This window comes from Nyctereutes procyonoides, unplaced genomic scaffold (genome assembly GCF_905146905.1).
Source record: "Nyctereutes procyonoides isolate TBG_1078 unplaced genomic scaffold, NYPRO_anot_genome, whole genome shotgun sequence".
In the NCBI taxonomy this organism is placed as follows: Eukaryota; Metazoa; Chordata; class Mammalia; order Carnivora; family Canidae; genus Nyctereutes; species Nyctereutes procyonoides.
The window spans coordinates 7,756,979-7,775,191 of NW_026575051.1; the positions used below are offsets into that span (position 1 = coordinate 7,756,979).

Sequence of the window (18,213 nt, forward strand, 5' to 3'; positions counted from 1 at the left end):
ATCCCTTTCTTATTGCCACTTGCTTTCTCAAGTGCCATCTGTGACAGCCCAGGCTTGGGTTCTAACCAAACATTTCAGAGGCAAATGGGAAATGACTATAGATGTTTGCTGTTCTCTTATTGAAAACGTTAGGGATTGTGTCTTGGCTACAAAAAAACCAAAATTAATAATTCAGAAAAAGTAATTTGGTAACATGATTTTATTTAAAGGTATTTGGAGAAGAAGAGATTACTATTTCCAAGATTCTTCTTTGTATCTGATCCAGTTCTCCTGGAAATTCTTGGGCAAGCCAGTGATTCCCACACCATACAGGTACACTCTTAAAATCTATTACCTAAATTGCTTTTTTAAACAGCAAATATAATTAATAATAAAAATGAAGTTTGCACCTTAATAGCACAGGCAGGAAAGTATTAAAAATTGTATTGAGGATAAAATGTCCTATTTTCTGTGTGTTCTGAGCTCATCAACCTGAGGCAAGAGTCACTGATTATGCAACTCAACAGCTGAGTGACCTTAGTTAGTTTCTTCATTTCCCCATGCCTTGGTGTCCTCATCTGTAAAATAGTGATATTGGTTCCCACCTCATAAGATTGTCCTAAAGATCATGTAAGATCATGCACTGGAAAGTATCTAGGACACGATTATGTGCTCACTCTATGTTATTCATTACTGTGAGTATATTAGTCTAAATATTTTTTGATCAAATAGGGATTGTGGTTTGGATGTGTCCAAATCCAAGCACTTCTCAAGTGTTTTTAGCCATTAATTTCCAAGGACAGTACTTCCAGGAAGCCGAGAAAAAATACAAAGAACCAGATGTGGGAGACACTGAAACACCCCATCCTGGGGCTGTGTCTTGGTTGGCAGTCTGGGAAGCTGCTGTGAAGATCTTCCCTGTTGGTTTCCAGGGGGTTGTGGGGAAGAAAAAAGAGAGGAGGAAAGTTAAAAGCTGTGGAAGGCAGAGAGAGAACCAGGAGAGAAGCAGGACGGAGCTGTCTCTGGGAGCGGAGTGGGTAGGGGCCCTGGGGTTCAGTGGCCCTTGGAGGAAGGTGACCTTCCATAGTGGAACAAGGGCATTTGCAGGAAATGCACCGTAGGGCTGGATCTTTATTTTCGTGTTTTAAGATTTTATTATTTATTTGAGAGAGAGAAAGAGAGAGAGAGAGAGACCGAGGTAGCACAAGTGGGTAGCACAAGTGGGGAGGAGAGGGAGAAACAGGCTCCAAGTTGAGCAGGGAGCCCAATGCAAGACTTGATCCCAGGACCCTGAAATCAAGACCTGAGCTGAAGGCAGATGCTTAACCAACTGAGCCACCCAGGTGCCTCTCTATAGGGCTGGATTTTAAAAAGTGGTTCTCCAAGTCAATCAGTGGTGGTGGCAATGGCAGTGGAGGTCAAAGCAGTGTTTTGTTTGTTTATTACAGTGAAGTAAATTCTTAATCTCTTACAAAGGCAATACATGTTAAGGCTTTTAAAAACATCTCAGTGGTTTTTGTGTTTAGCCTTATGTATGACGTTTTTTGCCCTGTCTTGTGTTTCTTGTAGCCACATCTCCCTGCTGTATCTGACAACATAAACGAGGTGACATTTCATGCGAAAGACTACGATCGTATTCTGGCCGTCATGTCAAGAGAAGGAGAAAAAATTATTGTAATTTAACTTGGTTAAAATTTTGTTATTTAAATTTCTTTAAAAGTTTAGGTTGAGGAGAAGGCAATTCTCTTTTAAAAAACAGAATGTGGAGGAGGAGGGTGGACTAGGGTTCTGGTTCTGTCACCCTGGCTTGGTGATGAACAAGTCTGGACAACTTATTTGACTTCTCTGAGACTTGTTCTATCATCTATAAGATGAAAATTTTAGACCACATGATGTTTCTAGTTCCTTCTGCCTGTAGCATTAGTTGGTTTTTCTCATGTTTTATATACTGTGTAAAATTATTCGCTTTGCATTGAGGTACTATGTTTTATCAAGTGAAGTGTGGCATTTGTAAAAATAAATTATTATCAATTTGTAATATGTCTGTAATATATCTTTTTAGTTGGATAGTCCTGTTATGGCCAAAGGTCCTGTAGAGATCTGGCTTATGGATTTGCTAAGAATGCAGATGTCGTCACTACATAATATAATTAGGTCTGCTTTCTACCAAATCAGCGATTCAGGATTTCAACTCTTACCTTTCCTCAATCACTTTCCGGCACAGGTGAGAACATATAATGTTTAAATAATGGAAATAAGGGAGAAGGTTACTCAGGAAGCAGTTGGCCTGACACTGTGGCAGTTGTTGTAGCTCTGAACTAGCTAGGGAGGACTTCCCATCCTCAGCCACCAACTACCTGCTTGTCCACCTGCTCCATTCTAGGCCATTCCCCGGAAGAGGATTTGCCATTCTGCTCTCATCATTAAGGATAACATGAAGACTAAACTTACTAATGGAACATCTCGTCTTATCTATAAAACACACCTATCTGTATATGAAAGATATCTATCTATGTATGGATTAGATAGCATATTTTCCACACATCTGTGTATGGATAGCTATAGATACAAATGTAGATAGGAATACAGTCATATATAAAAGGAATGAGCCTATCTTTTCCTGAAACAAAATCCATCCTGCCTTTTGTGTATTTTCCCTTCAAGCAATTCAAAGTTGGCATAATCTGTTAAAAGAGGCCTTATTGTGCAACTAACTTCCTAACAGGACAGGACCTTGAAAAGCCTGGGGTTGGAGCAGGTGTTCTCTTGAACAGCTCTCCCATCCTAAGGCTCTCAGGAATGCATCGTGATGTGCCAAATATTATTAAAACTGGGTGCAGGAAAAGAAGAGCCAATGGTTTCATTCAATTTTCAGCCAAAATAAATGAAGAGTGATGCTTTGTGATCTGGGTCAGAGATAGTGTGGGATAGAAAGCAAGAGATATCCAAGGAAAATACAGGCAGTTTTTGCCCAAACTGTACTTCTCTAACTGCTTCTCCTAGCCGAGCCGCCTCCAAATCCCGACTTAATGCACATACAGCAGAGACAGCGGAAATGATAGGAAATTACTTTTTCAAATGACACAAGTGTAGATGTAAATCAACCTTTATTGGGGAGAATATTTTGATTTTGTGTTTAATATTTTTGTATTGTATAATCTCCTTGGCAAACTTTAATATCCTTATCAGCTTTATTACCTTTGTGATGAAGCTTTATAAAATATTTTATCTGATAAGATGAGAAAAATAGCTCCTTAGACCAAGTCAGCATACTTCTTCTCTCCCAGGAAAGTTGATCGCCATATATTCTAAAGGAGACGATCATTCCAGTTTAGACCGAGCAGTTAGCTTTATGTTAGCTTTGAGTTCTCAAAGCAAATTCAGAGCAGGAGTGAGGATGAACAGGATATAGCAGGCAAGCTCACCAGCTTTCAGGATTTTCTGTAGTGTGTGCACTACATAAATAAGGAGATGAAATTTTAAACAATTTTGTTGGGCAAATTTCAGTTTTTTGGGAAAATTGCTTTAAAGAGTAATGGAAGTATATATTCATTTAATATATATTCTATACATACATATTTATTCAATATATACATTACTTATTTCTACCACCTGGAAATGATGACTTAATATCTTACTGTATTCCTTTCTAGCAGTTTTTTTTAATTTTTATTTATTTTTAATTTTTTCTAGCAGTTTTTTTAAAAAAATATTTGTTTATTTATTCAGAGAGAGAGAGAGGGGGGGGCAGAGACAGAAGCAGGCGCCATGCAGGGAGCCCCACATGGGACTCGATCCCAGGTCTCCACACCCCGGGCTGCAGGCGGCGCTAAACCACTGAGCCATGGGGGCTGCCCTTTTCTAGCAGTTTTAATGCGCTTATTAGAGGCAGCAAGTAACATCGAGGAGAATGAGCATTCTTTTTTTTTTTTTAAGATTTTTATTTATTTATTCATGAGAGACACAGGCAGAGGGAGAAGCAGGCTCTTCACAGGGAGCCTGATGAGGTTATGATCCTGGACCCTGGGATCACAACCTGAGCCAAAGGCAGATGCTCAACCACTGAGCCACCCAGGTGTCCCCGAGAATGAGCATGAGCATTCTTGTTTTAAGTCTTCTAGCTTCTTACACCAAGTGAAAAACATAATTTAAACTTTTTTTGGTAAAAAAAATAAAAATAAATGAATAAACTTTTCTTTGTGATTCAAGATAGTCGTTTTGTTTTTAAAATTTTAAGTAATCTCTATACTCAACCTGGGGCTTGAACTATACAACCCAGAGATCAAGAGTTGCATGCCAGGTTTTTATTTATTTTTTAAATTTTTATTTATTTATGATAGTAACAGACAGAGAGAGAGAGATGCAGAGACACAGGCAGAGGGAGAAGCAGGCTCCATGCACCGGGAGCCCGATGTGGGATTCGATTCCGGGTCTTCCGGATCTCGCCCTGGGCCAAAGGCAGGCGCCAAACTGCTGCGCCACCCAGGGATCCCGCATGCCAGGTTTTAAAAGATTAGTTTCTAGAATATACCACTAAACAGTGATTTCTCAGAGATTGTGGGTCTGTGTCTCTAAATCAGACAGCCTTACACTGCCAGGTATTTTTGCTTTATGTTGTCTTTTGTTTTTTGTGAGGTTTTGTTTTGTGTCTGTGTCATCTTCTGCTGCTATCAGAGGCAGAATTGGCTTGCTCCTGGGAGCTTTCTGACATGGAATGTTTCCTCCACATCAGGTTGCTCCCCTCAGCCAGGTGCTTTCGTTTATCTTCACTGGCAGATGGCAGGATTGGGCACTGCTCTAGAAGAAAACATTCTGAAGTCTTGACAAGGCAGGGATAAGGAAAGCATTGTATTCCTGCCTTACTCACATTAAATGCCATGCCCAGTAGTATCCACATGCCACTCACTCTGACCTCAGCCCTCCACCAAATACAGGGTTCCCTTTGGTCCAAATGATTGTGGGTCTGTTCCTCGACTCTGGATGAACAAAAGCTCCTATAGGAACAACTGGAGCAGCAAGGAGGTGGGGAGTGAAACTCAGCCATATCCTGACAGTTTTACTCCTTTCCTGGGTAGAAATTGTAGGCAAAGTGGCAGTCATGATTTCCTTATGCTCTCATCAGAATAAAAAAGACAAGCTTCTCCCCCTTCTCATTTTCTGTCTCTCTCTCTCCTTTAGATAAATATATATGGAGAGAAGTAGATGCAGGAAAAGACACGGATGATACAGTGGGAGATCAAGAAAGGAGATAGGCAGCCTACTAGCTCTAGAAGTTGCAAAGAGACCTTTGGGAAACCCTGCTAAAGAAGAATACACAGCAACAAGTCTAGTAATTCCATTTGCTTTTCTTGACAAAGAAAAGTCACTATATGGAGCTATCTGGTGGTCTCAAGCCCTCTCCATAAATGCTAACCATGCAGCTCCATAAATGATAGCCATTGTTTTAATGACTATTTATTTCTCTGCATTGAAATTGTTAAATATCAGTAGTTAGAACTTTAAATGTTTATTTTCCCCCTTTTGAGAATGGGGAAAGGCATGTCTCTTTTTAAATTAAAGTGGATCAAACCTTGTTGGCCTTCATATGGATGAGGGACCACCAAATCTTATCGCAGATATGCTTTAAATAGTTGGCAAATGTACTTCTTATTTTTCTTCTGGACGCATAGGTGGGGCTTCTGGGAGTTCAGATGTTGTGGACACATGATTCTGAAGAGGCTTTAAATAATGCAAAAGATGACAGGAAAATCATGCACGTGACCAACCAGAAATTTTTGGATATTCTAAATACTCTAATTGCTCAGACAACACATGACCTAAGCAAGTTCGATAGAGTGAAGTTTGAAACTCTGATTACCATCCATGTGCATCAGAGAGATATTTTTGATGACTTGGTAAGGTATCTTTTTTCTTAAACTAATTTTCTGTGCTAATTAATAATTTAGTGCTCCTAATAATGAACAATTAGGTATTATGTATACTCCCTAAATTATATGAACCTTCCATCTACTTGATCCTTTTCACAACTGTCTCTATATATATTACGTTTACAAATATCTATATTTGATGGTTTAAACAACCATATGTGTATATTCACATTTGGCAGTCTGAAAGTCTGGAACCAACTGATGAGATGTGAACTAACTACATGTTCCATTAAACCAAATAACCAGTGATATGTTACAGTTTAGGTGGGATTGGTCATGAGTTTCTTCCTCCACTGAGAAGTCTTAATCAAATAGACTCAAGCTTCAGAGAAGTCTGGTGGATATTTGATTGATAGTGTTCAACAGGGCATCCTGGCTTGATTTGGACAAGATTCTTTTGGGTGAGAGTAGGAGGGGTGGTAATTGAATTCCCTTCAGAAATAGGACTCTACCCAGCAGTCTTGATCCAGCTGAAGCTTTCCTAAAGCAGTGGTTATCATTAAAGGGTAGGGGCCCCAGGAGATTTTGATACACCTCCATGTGACTATCTTTGTGTTTGACCACCATTGCTTGATTTGATTTGATTTGATTAGATTCATCTTCTCTTCATCAGAGACATGTGATTCATGCAACTTGGGGCCCTTTTTTAGAGAATATGATCAGAGACTACTGTTTTCAAACTTGTATCAAAAGTTCTGATAAGAGGGGATCCTTGGGTGGCGCAGCGGTTTGGTGCCTGCCTTTGGCCCAGGGCGCGATCCTGGAGACCCAGGATCGAATCCCACATCGGGCTTCCGGTGCATGGAGCCTGCTTCTCCCTCTGCCTGTGTCTCTGCCTCTCTTTCTCTCTGTGACTATCATAAATAAATAAAAATTAAAAAAAAAAGTTCTGATAAGATAAGTCATATTTATGGAAAGTTGAAAGACCTGCAATCCATTTATTCCCCTGGAATCTAGATCCTCACTTCTCAAAGTATTATATGCCAATCAGTTACATTAGCATCTCCTAGGAACTTGTTAGAGAAGCAGAATCTCTGGTCCCCTCCTCCCACCCTATGCCCCACTGAATCAGAATCTGCATTTCAAGGATCCCAGGGGATTCATATATGCATGTTAAAGTTGAGGAAACACTACTGGAGGATATATCTCTGGATCTTCTGATCAAGGCAGTCATCAGAGAGCTGTATACTCAGATCATAGTTCTTTGGCCTTCTACAGAGTTCCTTTCACTAAATTGCAGTTGCTGTCATACTTTGGCTTTCTTTGAATTCCACCTCAAGAAACTCCTGTGGAATCCATTACTGTATCTGCAAAGAGCATGCTGCTAACATCTCTTGCTGACTTTTAAAGCTGAAATCCCATGGAAGAAATTTCTTTTAAATTTAAGTGCTGAGCAAAGCTATACTTTATGTACAGAATGGACTTTAAAAAAGCAAAACCTACACACAATTAAAACCACATCACTGTATTCTTTTTGGTCTTAATTACTATTGAACTCATGTTCCCTCTGCATCCCAACTAAAATGAGATCTCCTGGCCAGCATATTTGCATTTTATTTTTCCATGTATGATGCTTTGAACAGCCTGATATATGGTAAGAACTCCGTCAATATTAGCTATTCTTTCTTCTTCATCTTTCGTCTCCTCTTCACCATCTTAATGGGTTTTTGAGAGGAGCTGGTTGATACCTCTGTGGCTGCAGGTCCTGTGCATGAGAACAGAGTCCCTGGGGGTGGCACTAGATCGTATAACCTGAAAATTGCTCCCTAAGGTGGTGAATACAAACTGTGCTCTAGCTGAAAAGCCAGAATTCCTAACTGCAGGGGGAAGCAAGGTCACAAACAAATGATGATGACAAACAGCAGCACTGTACTTAGCGTGGAGACTTGAGTAGATGGTGATCAGAACATGGCAGGGCTCCCAGAGGTCAAACTGAACAACCTGGAAGTGGGATCAAATTTAAAAGCAGTGAAGGGGATCATTTGTGACTTTTCTGTGTTGATTCCCCTGAGTGAACAGGACCGAGTTTTCTCTCTGTTTGCCCTGGGAAAATCATTAAGCACAGGAGAATGTGGTTTTGGTGGGCTCTCAGTCCTAAATGTGCTTCCCTGGTTTCTGTGTCTTGTGCTCACGGCTGTGGGAGCCCAGTACCTCCTGCCCACAGGTGTAGGTGGATGACCTGGCAGGTTGGTGGGTTTGGCCGCAGTGCAGGTATAAGAAGGCATGGCACGTGTGCATAATTGACCATGCATATCCCTGCTTAATCCTTTAGCGGCTGCCTTTTGCCATGAGCACACTGCCCAACCCTGTTTTTGTGACCTATGAAGCCTCAACTCTGTCTCTTTCTCCAGAGTCCTGGATGCCTCAGCTGTACCGAACTTTCAGATTCTTGAACATGCAACCAGTTCTTCTGGGTCTTTGTTTAGGACATTTTATCCCTTTTTAAAAATTTTACTTTTTTTTTCTTTTGGTTTGGTTTTCCTTGGTAATTCCTACTATTTTTTTCAGATTTTAGTTTGAATATTTCTTTCTCCAAGTATCCCTTTCAGGCCCCCTAGACTACATTAGGTCCTCTTGCTACATATTTCCATGAACTCTGAATTTCTTTACATATTTTTTTGCAATTATTTGCTTATCTGTTTGTCTTTTGTCTTCTTCTGTCAGTTCCAGAAGGCAGGAACCAGGCCTGTGTTCACCCAGCAGTGTTAGGTGTAAGGAGGGACTCAATAAATGTTAAATAACTGATAATCAGGGGCACAGAGGGAGCTCAGTGTTGAGCATTTGCCTTTGGCTCAGGTCGTGATCCCAGGGTCTTGGGATCGAGTCCTACAAAAGGCTTCTGGCAGGGAGCCTGCTTTTCCCTCTGCCTATGTCTCTGTCTCTCTCGTTGTGTCTCTCATGAGTAAATAAAAATAAAATCTTAAAAAAATAACTGAGAATCAGTTTGCAGATGAGTGAATAAAAACTGCCAATATGCTTGTGTTTTATGCTATTGAAATTCAGTATAAATCTCTTTGTTTTTCATGTCTTTAAGGTAAAAATGCATATCAAATCAGTTACTGACTTTGAATGGCTAAAACAGAGTAGATTTTATTTTAAGGAGGATTTGGACCAAACTGTGGTGTCAATCACAGATGTGGATTTTATTTATCAAAATGAATTTCTGGGATGCACTGATCGTCTTGTTATCACTCCACTAACAGATAGGTAGGAAACTCAGTTTTTGTTATTCCATTTTGTAATTAAGTGATGTGCTTAGAATTGCTTTAAAATTGCATTTGAAATATTAGCAGAAGCATGTTGCTGTAGTGTTAGGTCTATGCTAGCTCATCAAAGTCAGTCTAACAATGAAATAACCAAGGTTGGTACTTGAAGGTCCACGTACATTATGTTTTTGTGAAGCAGAGAAAGATAAAAGAATGAAAGCAAGGTTAAATGTTGACTATGAGTAAGATAGTAATGAATTTTAGATTGCAAGGTTGAAAAATTTCTCTGGCACCATAAAGGGAAGTTGTTAGAATTGCAAAGAAGGAAGGGACCTTGGAGATGATCTAATTTAGTCTCTTGGTTTTCTAAACGTAGAAATTGATACGTAAAGTGAAGTTGCTTGGCTGGGTATGAATAATCAGTCAATGGCTGATCTCACAGTTCTTTCTAGTATGTGACACCAGACAGAACTGGACCTTTTTCATCTCCACACCTCACAACACCCACTCCAATACATTGTACATAGAATATGCTCAATAAGTGTTTGTAGAATTGACTTAAATTGGGTCATAGAACAATTAATTCCACTATTATTTTAAATAGGGCTGCCTACAGGTAAAATTATGACACAAATTATGCCTACTGATTCATCCAACCTCCTTCTCTACGCCCAGGGCATTGTAGCATAAAACTTGTCCATGTGTTTCTTCTTCCACTGAGATTTCCATAGAAGACTACATGTCTCATGAAGCTTCACTAAGTTTTACTTAGATCTGAAGCAAATTTAACTGAAGCTGGACTATGGATATAAGAAGGCTCACTATATTATTTTTTATACTTATCTAAATGAAACATTTCATAGTAAATTGATTTTTTTGCAATGGTATCCTGCAGTTGGCTCATACCAGCTTTTGAGAATCAACTGTAAGCATCTCTTCCCAGTTTTGTGATATCACATCAGTAGCTTATCATGGGCTCTAGTGGAAATATTTATAGTACAGAAATTGGCAAACATGAACATCAGATTTTTTTTTGAACTGGAGAGCCAGTTGTTCAACATCTGTCAGCATACCACTGCTTATTTGGTTCTCTGATGTATGAATTATGCTGATCACAGTGGAAGGAAAGCCTGAAGGTTTTAGGTCAGAGTTGAGAAGTTTAGAAAATTTGTCCCAAGAAATATTTGCAATTGTTGTACTACTTGTAGTGAGTATAAAGTACTCCAGCCTTTTTTGGCTGCCTCTTTTATGTGGGCTGCACAAATTCTAAAATAAACAGGCCCATTCCAGTCACATTTGACTCTGGCTTGTGCTTAACTGTAGTAATGTGTTATCCCATATTCCCGGTGCTTTATCTGATTACATTTGCAGATGCTATATCACCTTAGCGCAGGCTTTGGGAATGAACATGGGCGGTGCTCCAGCAGGACCTGCGGGCACTGGCAAAACAGAAACTACGAAAGACATGGGAAGATGTTTGGGAAAATATGTGGTCGTGTTTAACTGCTCAGATCAAATGGATTTCCGAGGGCTAGGAAGGATTTTTAAAGGCAAGTGTCAAAGGCTGTTATTTTTGATGAATGTATTTTTAATGCTCTTTAACATTATTTTCAGATGTAAACCTAAAGGAATATTTTTCCACATAAGCAAAATTAGTATAGGTTATTACCTATGATCTTGCCATTTTTCTGGGTCAAAAATGGCTGGATATCATCAATTTCATATGGTTCAAGACTATTACTGGCATTCTAGTCCATGAGTTGAGTGTGTATTGGACTGTGAAAATGGAATCAATTTATTATTTCCCGAAACAATGGTGGAGGGGATAAGATCAAGACAGCAAACCCATGACACATGTGGCTTCCCTTCCTGCATTAAATCCCACTGAAGTGAGAGATATCATTTAGAACATAACTTAGAGATCGTGGTATTGATGCAGGGATTGATAAATAGGCCAGTAGAATATAACAGAGAATGCAGAAGTGGGCCAAGGACACTTGACATATGGCAAAGGTGGTATTGTAAATCAGTGATGAAGAGATAGACTTTATAAATCATTCTGGGACAAGAGATGATTAATATTTAACAAAGGAAATAGGATCCCTACACATATACAAATTGGCTGCCTACAACCATATATAAAAATCACTTCTGGGGATTAAACACTTAAATGTGGTGGGCAAAACTATACAGTTTTTAGAAGGTAAGAAATAAAAATATCTTTGTTCTCAGAGAAAGGAATTTTTTTTAAGATTTTATTTATTTATTCATGACAGACAGAGAGAAAGGCAAAGACACAGGCAGAGAGAGAAGCAGTCTCCATAGAGGGAGCCCCATCTGGGACTTGATCCCAGGACTCCAGGATCATGCCCTGGGCTGAAGGCAGGCGCTAAACGGCTGATCTACCCAGGGATCCCCGAGAAAGGAATTTTTTTTTTGAGAAAGGAATATTTAATACAAAAATCTGAGCCATAAAAGAAAAATTGATACGTTGCTTGCCCCAAATTAAAAACTTCTGTTCATCAGTGGATATCAAAGAGAGAAAAGCCATGTCAGAAATTTGGAAAGGCGTTAGCAACCTATGTTGCCTACAAAGGATTAGTCTCCCAAACACATAAGTAATGCCCATGGATGAATGAGAGAAAGATAACCCAATAGAAAAGAGAGAAAAGTCTTGAATAGACATTTCACAAATGAAGAAAACCAAGTGACCAGCAATCAAAGAATTACATATTATAAAGAGATTCCATTTTGTACACAGCAGCTTGTCAAAAATTTAAGTGTGACATTTTGACCATTGGCAAGGTATAGTGTAACAAATTATCATCAGCTACTGGTAGGAGTATAAAAGTTGTTTGGAAAAAACAGGACCATGTGTCTTCTCATGTATCCCACCTCCTGGTATATAGTCAGGTAAATGACACTCATGTCTGAGAGTTTGTGTGTAAATGTTTGCTGCAGCAATTCTTATAACAACAATCAACTAAAAACAACTCTAGTGTCCTCCACAGTGGACTGGACATATAGACACGTAAATTGGGAAAATATAATTTATATACTGTATATACAGGAAGGAAAAAAGTATAACGTGTATATATGAAATTGAGTATAACAGTCCTATATAGCAGCGAAAATGAATAACTACAAGATGATGCATTCACGTAGAGCTGCCTCACAGATACAACTTGGAGTGAATAAAAATACATATGGTATGATTAAATTTATTTGAAATGCAAAAATAGGTAAAACTAAAAATACATATCATTTAGATATGTATACATAGATAGTAAAAAAGCAAAGCAAAGCAAGAGAATGATGCAGACTAGCAGTCCCTCCTTCTGGGAGGGAAGAAAGGGGAGATAATAGGAGAGAAGTACACTGGAGCTTCTTTGTATTAAAATCATGAGTTCACTCATGTAGCCTTCCTTTAAATACGATATGAGAAAATCCCTGTAATAGATACCATGAAATTGTACATCCAGCTTTCACCTTTTATGTGTATGTATATATATATATGTATATATATATCATCTGAAATACATATATATGTAATTATATATATATATATAAATTCACAGTCTTTATGTGATATTTCTCCACTTAAGAGAGAGAACAAAACATAAGCTATAGACCGGGAGAAGATATTTTAACATGTATAGCTGCTAAAAAATTAATATGCAGCATTAAAAAAGATTTTCTTCCAATCATGAAGAAACCCAAAAGAAAACACCAATGAGATACTAATTTCACTCTGCCAGAGTGGCAACAATGGAAAAGTCTGGCCAAACCACTGTTGGTAAGGATTTATAGAAATTACAACAGGGAGATCCTGGGGTGGCTTGGTGGTTTAGTGCCTGCCTTTGGCCCAGGGCATGATCCTGGAGACCCAGGATGGAGTCCCACATCAGGCTCCCAGCATGGAGCCTGCTTCTCCCTCTGCCTGTGTCTCTGCCTCTCTCTCTCTCTGTCTTTTGTGAATGAATGAATAAATTTTTTAAAAATCTTAAAAAAAAAGAAATTACAACAGTTAATATTTATGTGTGTGCAAATTGGTAGAGCTGCTTCTGAGAACAACCTGGCAATAGGTGGTAAATGTGAAGATGCACATACTCTCTTTGACCTAGCATTTCCACTTCTCACATTTTGTATAAAGACATGAGCCAGATTGATACATTGTTATAGCAAATTATTAGGAGCAAACCAAATATCTATTGAAAGTAGAATGAATTTTTAAACTGGTATATTTAGGCAATGAAATACTGCACAGTACAGCATTTTAAAATAGTGAATTAGATCTATGTGTATCAGCTTAGATAGACCTCAGAAAAATAATATTGAGCAAATAAATCAAATTTCAGAAGGGTATACAGTATTTTATAAATAGATACATGTAGATAGATGCATATAAATCTCAAATAGGCAAAACATAGTGTTCATGAATACATACATAAAAGCAGTAGTTTAAAGGATGCTTGCAACCACTGACATCAAATTCAGGATACAAGTTACCTCTAGAGAAGGAGGGAGTGTGGATCCAAGAGAGACATACATGGATTTGAGCTGTAGTTCTAATACTTTATTCTTTAGAATGAAATTTGAAGGAAAAACTTTTTAAAGATTTATTTATTTATGATAGACATAGAGAGAGAGAGAGAGAGAGGCAGAGACACAGGAGGAGGGAGAAGCCAGTTCCATGCCAGGAGCCCAACGCTGGACTCGGTCCCGGGACCCTAGGATGCCCTGGGCCAAAGGCGGGCACTAAACCGCTGAGCCACCCAGGGATCCCCGGAAATTATTATTATCATTATTTTTTAAAGATTGTATTTATTCATGAGAACAGAGAGGCAGAGATATAGGCAGAGGGAGAAACAGGGTCCTCACAGGGAGCCTGATGTGGGACTCGATCCCGGAACCCCAGGATCACGCCCTGAGTCAAAGACAGACGCTCCATCACTGAGCCACCCAGGTGTCCCATGAAGCAAATTGTTAATATATGATAGGCAGGTACATGAGTATTCATTAAATTATTCTTAATAATTGTCTGTTAAGCCATTTTTGAACCCTGAGAATCATTTCCTGTATCAATGTTGTGCCAAGATCGCGAATCGGAGAAACCGCCAAGGAGCCGACACCGATGCAAACACACGAGGGTTTATTTACAAGCTCCAGGATGGGTCCAAGTGCACCCGATGCAGCAGAGCAGGGACTTGGACCCCGAGACTAAGAGGCTCAGCAGCTTTATAGGGGCCCGTGGCCAATGGGATACGCAGAAAGTTGCACCGTCCTGCTGGTCCCCTGAGCCGAATTTCAGGTTAGGGTGTGCCCTGGTCTCTGACTAGGGCGCGGCAGTGCCCTAAGTAATAAGCAGGTCAGCACAAGGCGGGTGCAGCCCAAAATAGAGTCAGTCCTGCTCTGCTTGTCTAGGGGTAGGGGATTTTGTTCAATTTCCTGGGTCCCACAACAAAAAGAAGGATTCTTCTGTAGATGACTCCTACCTGAAAGGTTGAGGATAGGTGAGGGCAGCTGACTAAAGCACAAGATAATTCCCAGAAGTCTAGAATTAGAACAGATGGCAGAGAAAAAGAAAAGGAAGTGGCTGTCCCCAGCATTTTTCTTCTAAATTATAATGCAGCTTTCTGAAGTGAGAATCCTGTGTACCAGCTCACACTGTAAGCCCCAGCCCCAGAGGGGAAGCTCTTGCGTGCCTCTCCCATTCCTTCCCCCAAATCAGCAGAGGCAGGCGTGTATCCTGCACGCAGGAATTGGCATTCGGAATGAGGAAATAACACAGAAATGCAGAGATAACAAAGTCTCAAAAAATACTTGGAGAAATTAGGGAGGCATCCCAAATAGCTAAGAGACCTACCCACCACTAAACGGATTCATAGAGGAAGCAGGAGAAAACAGGAAATAAAATCAATAGCTTCAAAGGGATTCAAGAATTTATATAACACGCAACCGGTTGAAGAAAAACAGGCTGTTATGAAAAATAAAGCAATGGGAATAATAAATTAATGAATTAAAAACCTCTGTTGAGTTAAATAATGATCTAGCCAAGAGAATGAATACACTGCAGAGAGAAATGGGAAGTTTGGCAGAAAAACCTAAAGGTCATAGGGATAGATAGAAAAGTTCCAACATCCCTATAATGGAAATTCCTAAAGGCGAAGAAAACAAAAAAAAAAAAAAAAAAACAAAAAAACAAAACTAGAAGGAGCACGATAATAAAAGGAAGGAGAACATTTCATGCAGCTGAAGACAATGTTTTCATCCTTAGAGATTAGACAGGAGCAGTGTTCATAATACTGGAGTCTTCTTTGTATCAAGTTTGTAAGGAATACATAAAAATCTCTTTGACCCTTTTCCGCCTCACCCAGCATCCCTGCACGTCTCTCATTGCAAGAGGAAGGAAAGTGATCTGACCCGGAAAGGGCATCCCTCATTCTGTCAGTTTCCCCCAGCGTTATGGCTCTTTCAGCCCTCCATCCCCGCTGGAAGTAGCACTGCCCAACTGAATCAAAATTTATCACCCTGTGGCATCCCTGCATGTAATGACGTGCCTGTACTTTGATTTTGGCAGTGCGCTATTTTCATTGTTTCCAGGATGATGTGCAAATAATTAAACCTCTCTCTGTCACTAGAATTAGATATATCTTTACAAACAGCCAGATTTGAAACTTTCTATAAATTGTATTTCGATATATAATTGTTTGCACTTTAGAGAAGTGATTTTTCTGCTTGGTAGGGGGTATGTTACAAAGTAAAACTTCAAATTAACTTTTTCCTGCCAGGTCTTGCACAGTCTGGTTCTTGGGGCTGTTTTGATGAGTTTAACAGAATTGAACTGCCTGTGTTATCAGTGGCAGCCCAACAAATTTATATTGTTCTGACAGCAAGAAAAGAGAGAAAAAAACAGTTCATTTTTTCTGATGGTGATTGTGTTGATTTGAATCCAGAATTTGGAATCTTCCTAACAATGGTGAGAACATGGTCTTTAAATGCAATGTGATTAGTCTAATTACTATAGATTTAAATAAAAGAAAGCATATGTTTGTTAGTAAATGATTGACTATTCAGAGGTCATGAGTGATTCTTATCATATGATTTTTTTGAGTAGCATAAGTAGCCTGGAGAGAAGATAAAATGGTAATATGTTAATGGTAATACTAGCTACAGTTTAGTGATCACTTGTTATGTGTCAGGTGCTCAACTAAATGTTTTCTGTATTTTATCCCATAGACTAGCTACAGTAACAATCCCCAAATCCCAGTGGCTTAAAACCTCAAAGATTCATCTCTCCCACATGCCACATGTTTTTATATGTTCTTTATATAGTTAAATCCTTATGTTGCAAGATAACGCAAAATAATCTGAATTTTAAGTGTCTCGGTGGACAAAGATAAATTATAGGAAGCAAAATCGGTAAATTTTCTGATAAGCTTTATTGTAAGCAAATATAAGCAAAGCAGTTGGGGTTAAACAATAATCTAGAAGTGATCAGTTATAACTCAGGAAATGGGATGAATGAATTTATTGTGTGATACTATGGTGTAAAACAATTTAAAAGAAGAGTAACATTCTTCTTGGATTAAAGGGGTACCTGGGAGGGTCAGTGGTTTAGCATCTCGTGATCCCAGAGTCCTGGGATTGAGTCCCACATCAGGCTCCCTGCAGGGATATGTGCGTATGATTTTGTTAGTATAATGAACATGGAAATATGTAGGAGGAAGTGATACAACCTTAAAAATATGAATGGTCGAATACATATTTTTGAGAAAGGAGGGATGTTTTATGAATCTAATGTTTTGCAATACCAGCTTAGAATATGAACTAGGAATTTGAATGTATTCGTATTCATGAAATGAAAATTATATCAATAATTCAAAACAATTTTAATTTTTAGAACCCTGGATATGCTGGGCGCCAGGAACTACCAGAAAACTTAAAAATTCAGTTTAGAACTGTTGCTATGATGGTTCCTGATAGACAGGTAGGCACCAAGATTTAAAAACATAATATAATTTATGTTCCTTACTTGTTTTTCACTAACGTCGTTGAAAAAAAATCTCACAATCTTAATTTTCAGATCATTATGCGAGTCAAACTTGCGAGCTGTGGTTTTCTTGAAAATGTTATCTTGGCCCAAAAGTTTTATGTTCTTTACAAACTCTGTGAAGAGCAACTTACCAAACAGGTAACTGTAAATCTGTTTTTCCCTAGCTGTAGAACTTGATTTTTTACTTTGCGATTTTACCTTGATAAATATTAATCAGTGAGTTTTAAAAATCTTGACTCTTTTCTAAGATATATTTATAATTCATTTATTTGTGTATTTTTAAAACCTTTTTTAGTTTGAAATCATTATGGAGTTTCAATGAAGTTGCAAAGAAGTGTAAAGGAGGTCCTGTGTACCCTACTTCCTGCAATGTTGACATTTAAAAAAAAGATTTTATTCATTTATTTGAATGAGAGAGAGAGAATAAGGGGCGGAGGTGAGGTGGAGGGCAGAGGGAGAGGAAGAAGCAGAATCCTTGCCAAGCAGGGAGCCCCACTGGGGGCTAGATCCCAGGACCCTGGGATCACAAGTGGAGCTGAAGGCAGATGCTGAATGGACTGAGCCACCTAGGCACCTCAGTGTTGGCATTATGTAACTCTAGTACAATAACAAACAAACAAACCAGAAGACCGACATCAGTACAATCCACAGAGTTTATTAAGTTTATTAAGAGTTCGCCAGCTATTACACGCACTGTGTGTGTGTGTGTGTGTAGTACTATGCAGTTATGTCACATGGGTCCATAACATAGAGATTCATGTAATCTCTACCACAATCAACATACAGGATTGTTCTGTCACTGTAGGGTTTTCCTCATGCTACCCTTTCATAGCCACACCCACCCCTCTTCCAAATCCCTAACCTCTTGCAACAAAAATAATTTGTTATTCCAAGAATGTTACAGAAATGGAATCACAGAATGTGTAACCTGTTGGTAACACATTTAAATCTGTTTGCTGTATGGACTGTATCAGATTGTAACATTCTCAAAGTATATTTAAATTGTGAACTTCCCATGGGGTGCCTGGGTGGCTCAGTTGGTTAG

At 38.9% G+C, this 18,213-nt stretch overlaps 1 protein-coding gene across 1 annotated transcript in view; it reads left to right on the plus strand.

The window, feature by feature from the left end:
- DNAH8 (dynein axonemal heavy chain 8) overlaps positions 1-18,213 on the plus strand; it is a 331,702-nt gene that overhangs the window by 127,977 nt on the left and 185,512 nt on the right. The window contains exons 35-43 of the mRNA XM_055330260.1: positions 210-312; positions 1,549-1,653; positions 2,042-2,203; positions 5,649-5,873; positions 8,941-9,113; positions 10,484-10,662; positions 15,904-16,091; positions 17,016-17,102; positions 17,199-17,306. Coding sequence (XP_055186235.1) covers positions 210-312; positions 1,549-1,653; positions 2,042-2,203; positions 5,649-5,873; positions 8,941-9,113; positions 10,484-10,662; positions 15,904-16,091; positions 17,016-17,102; positions 17,199-17,306 — 1,330 coding nt within the window. The remainder of the gene's footprint in view (positions 1-209; positions 313-1,548; positions 1,654-2,041; positions 2,204-5,648; positions 5,874-8,940; positions 9,114-10,483; positions 10,663-15,903; positions 16,092-17,015; positions 17,103-17,198; positions 17,307-18,213) is intronic.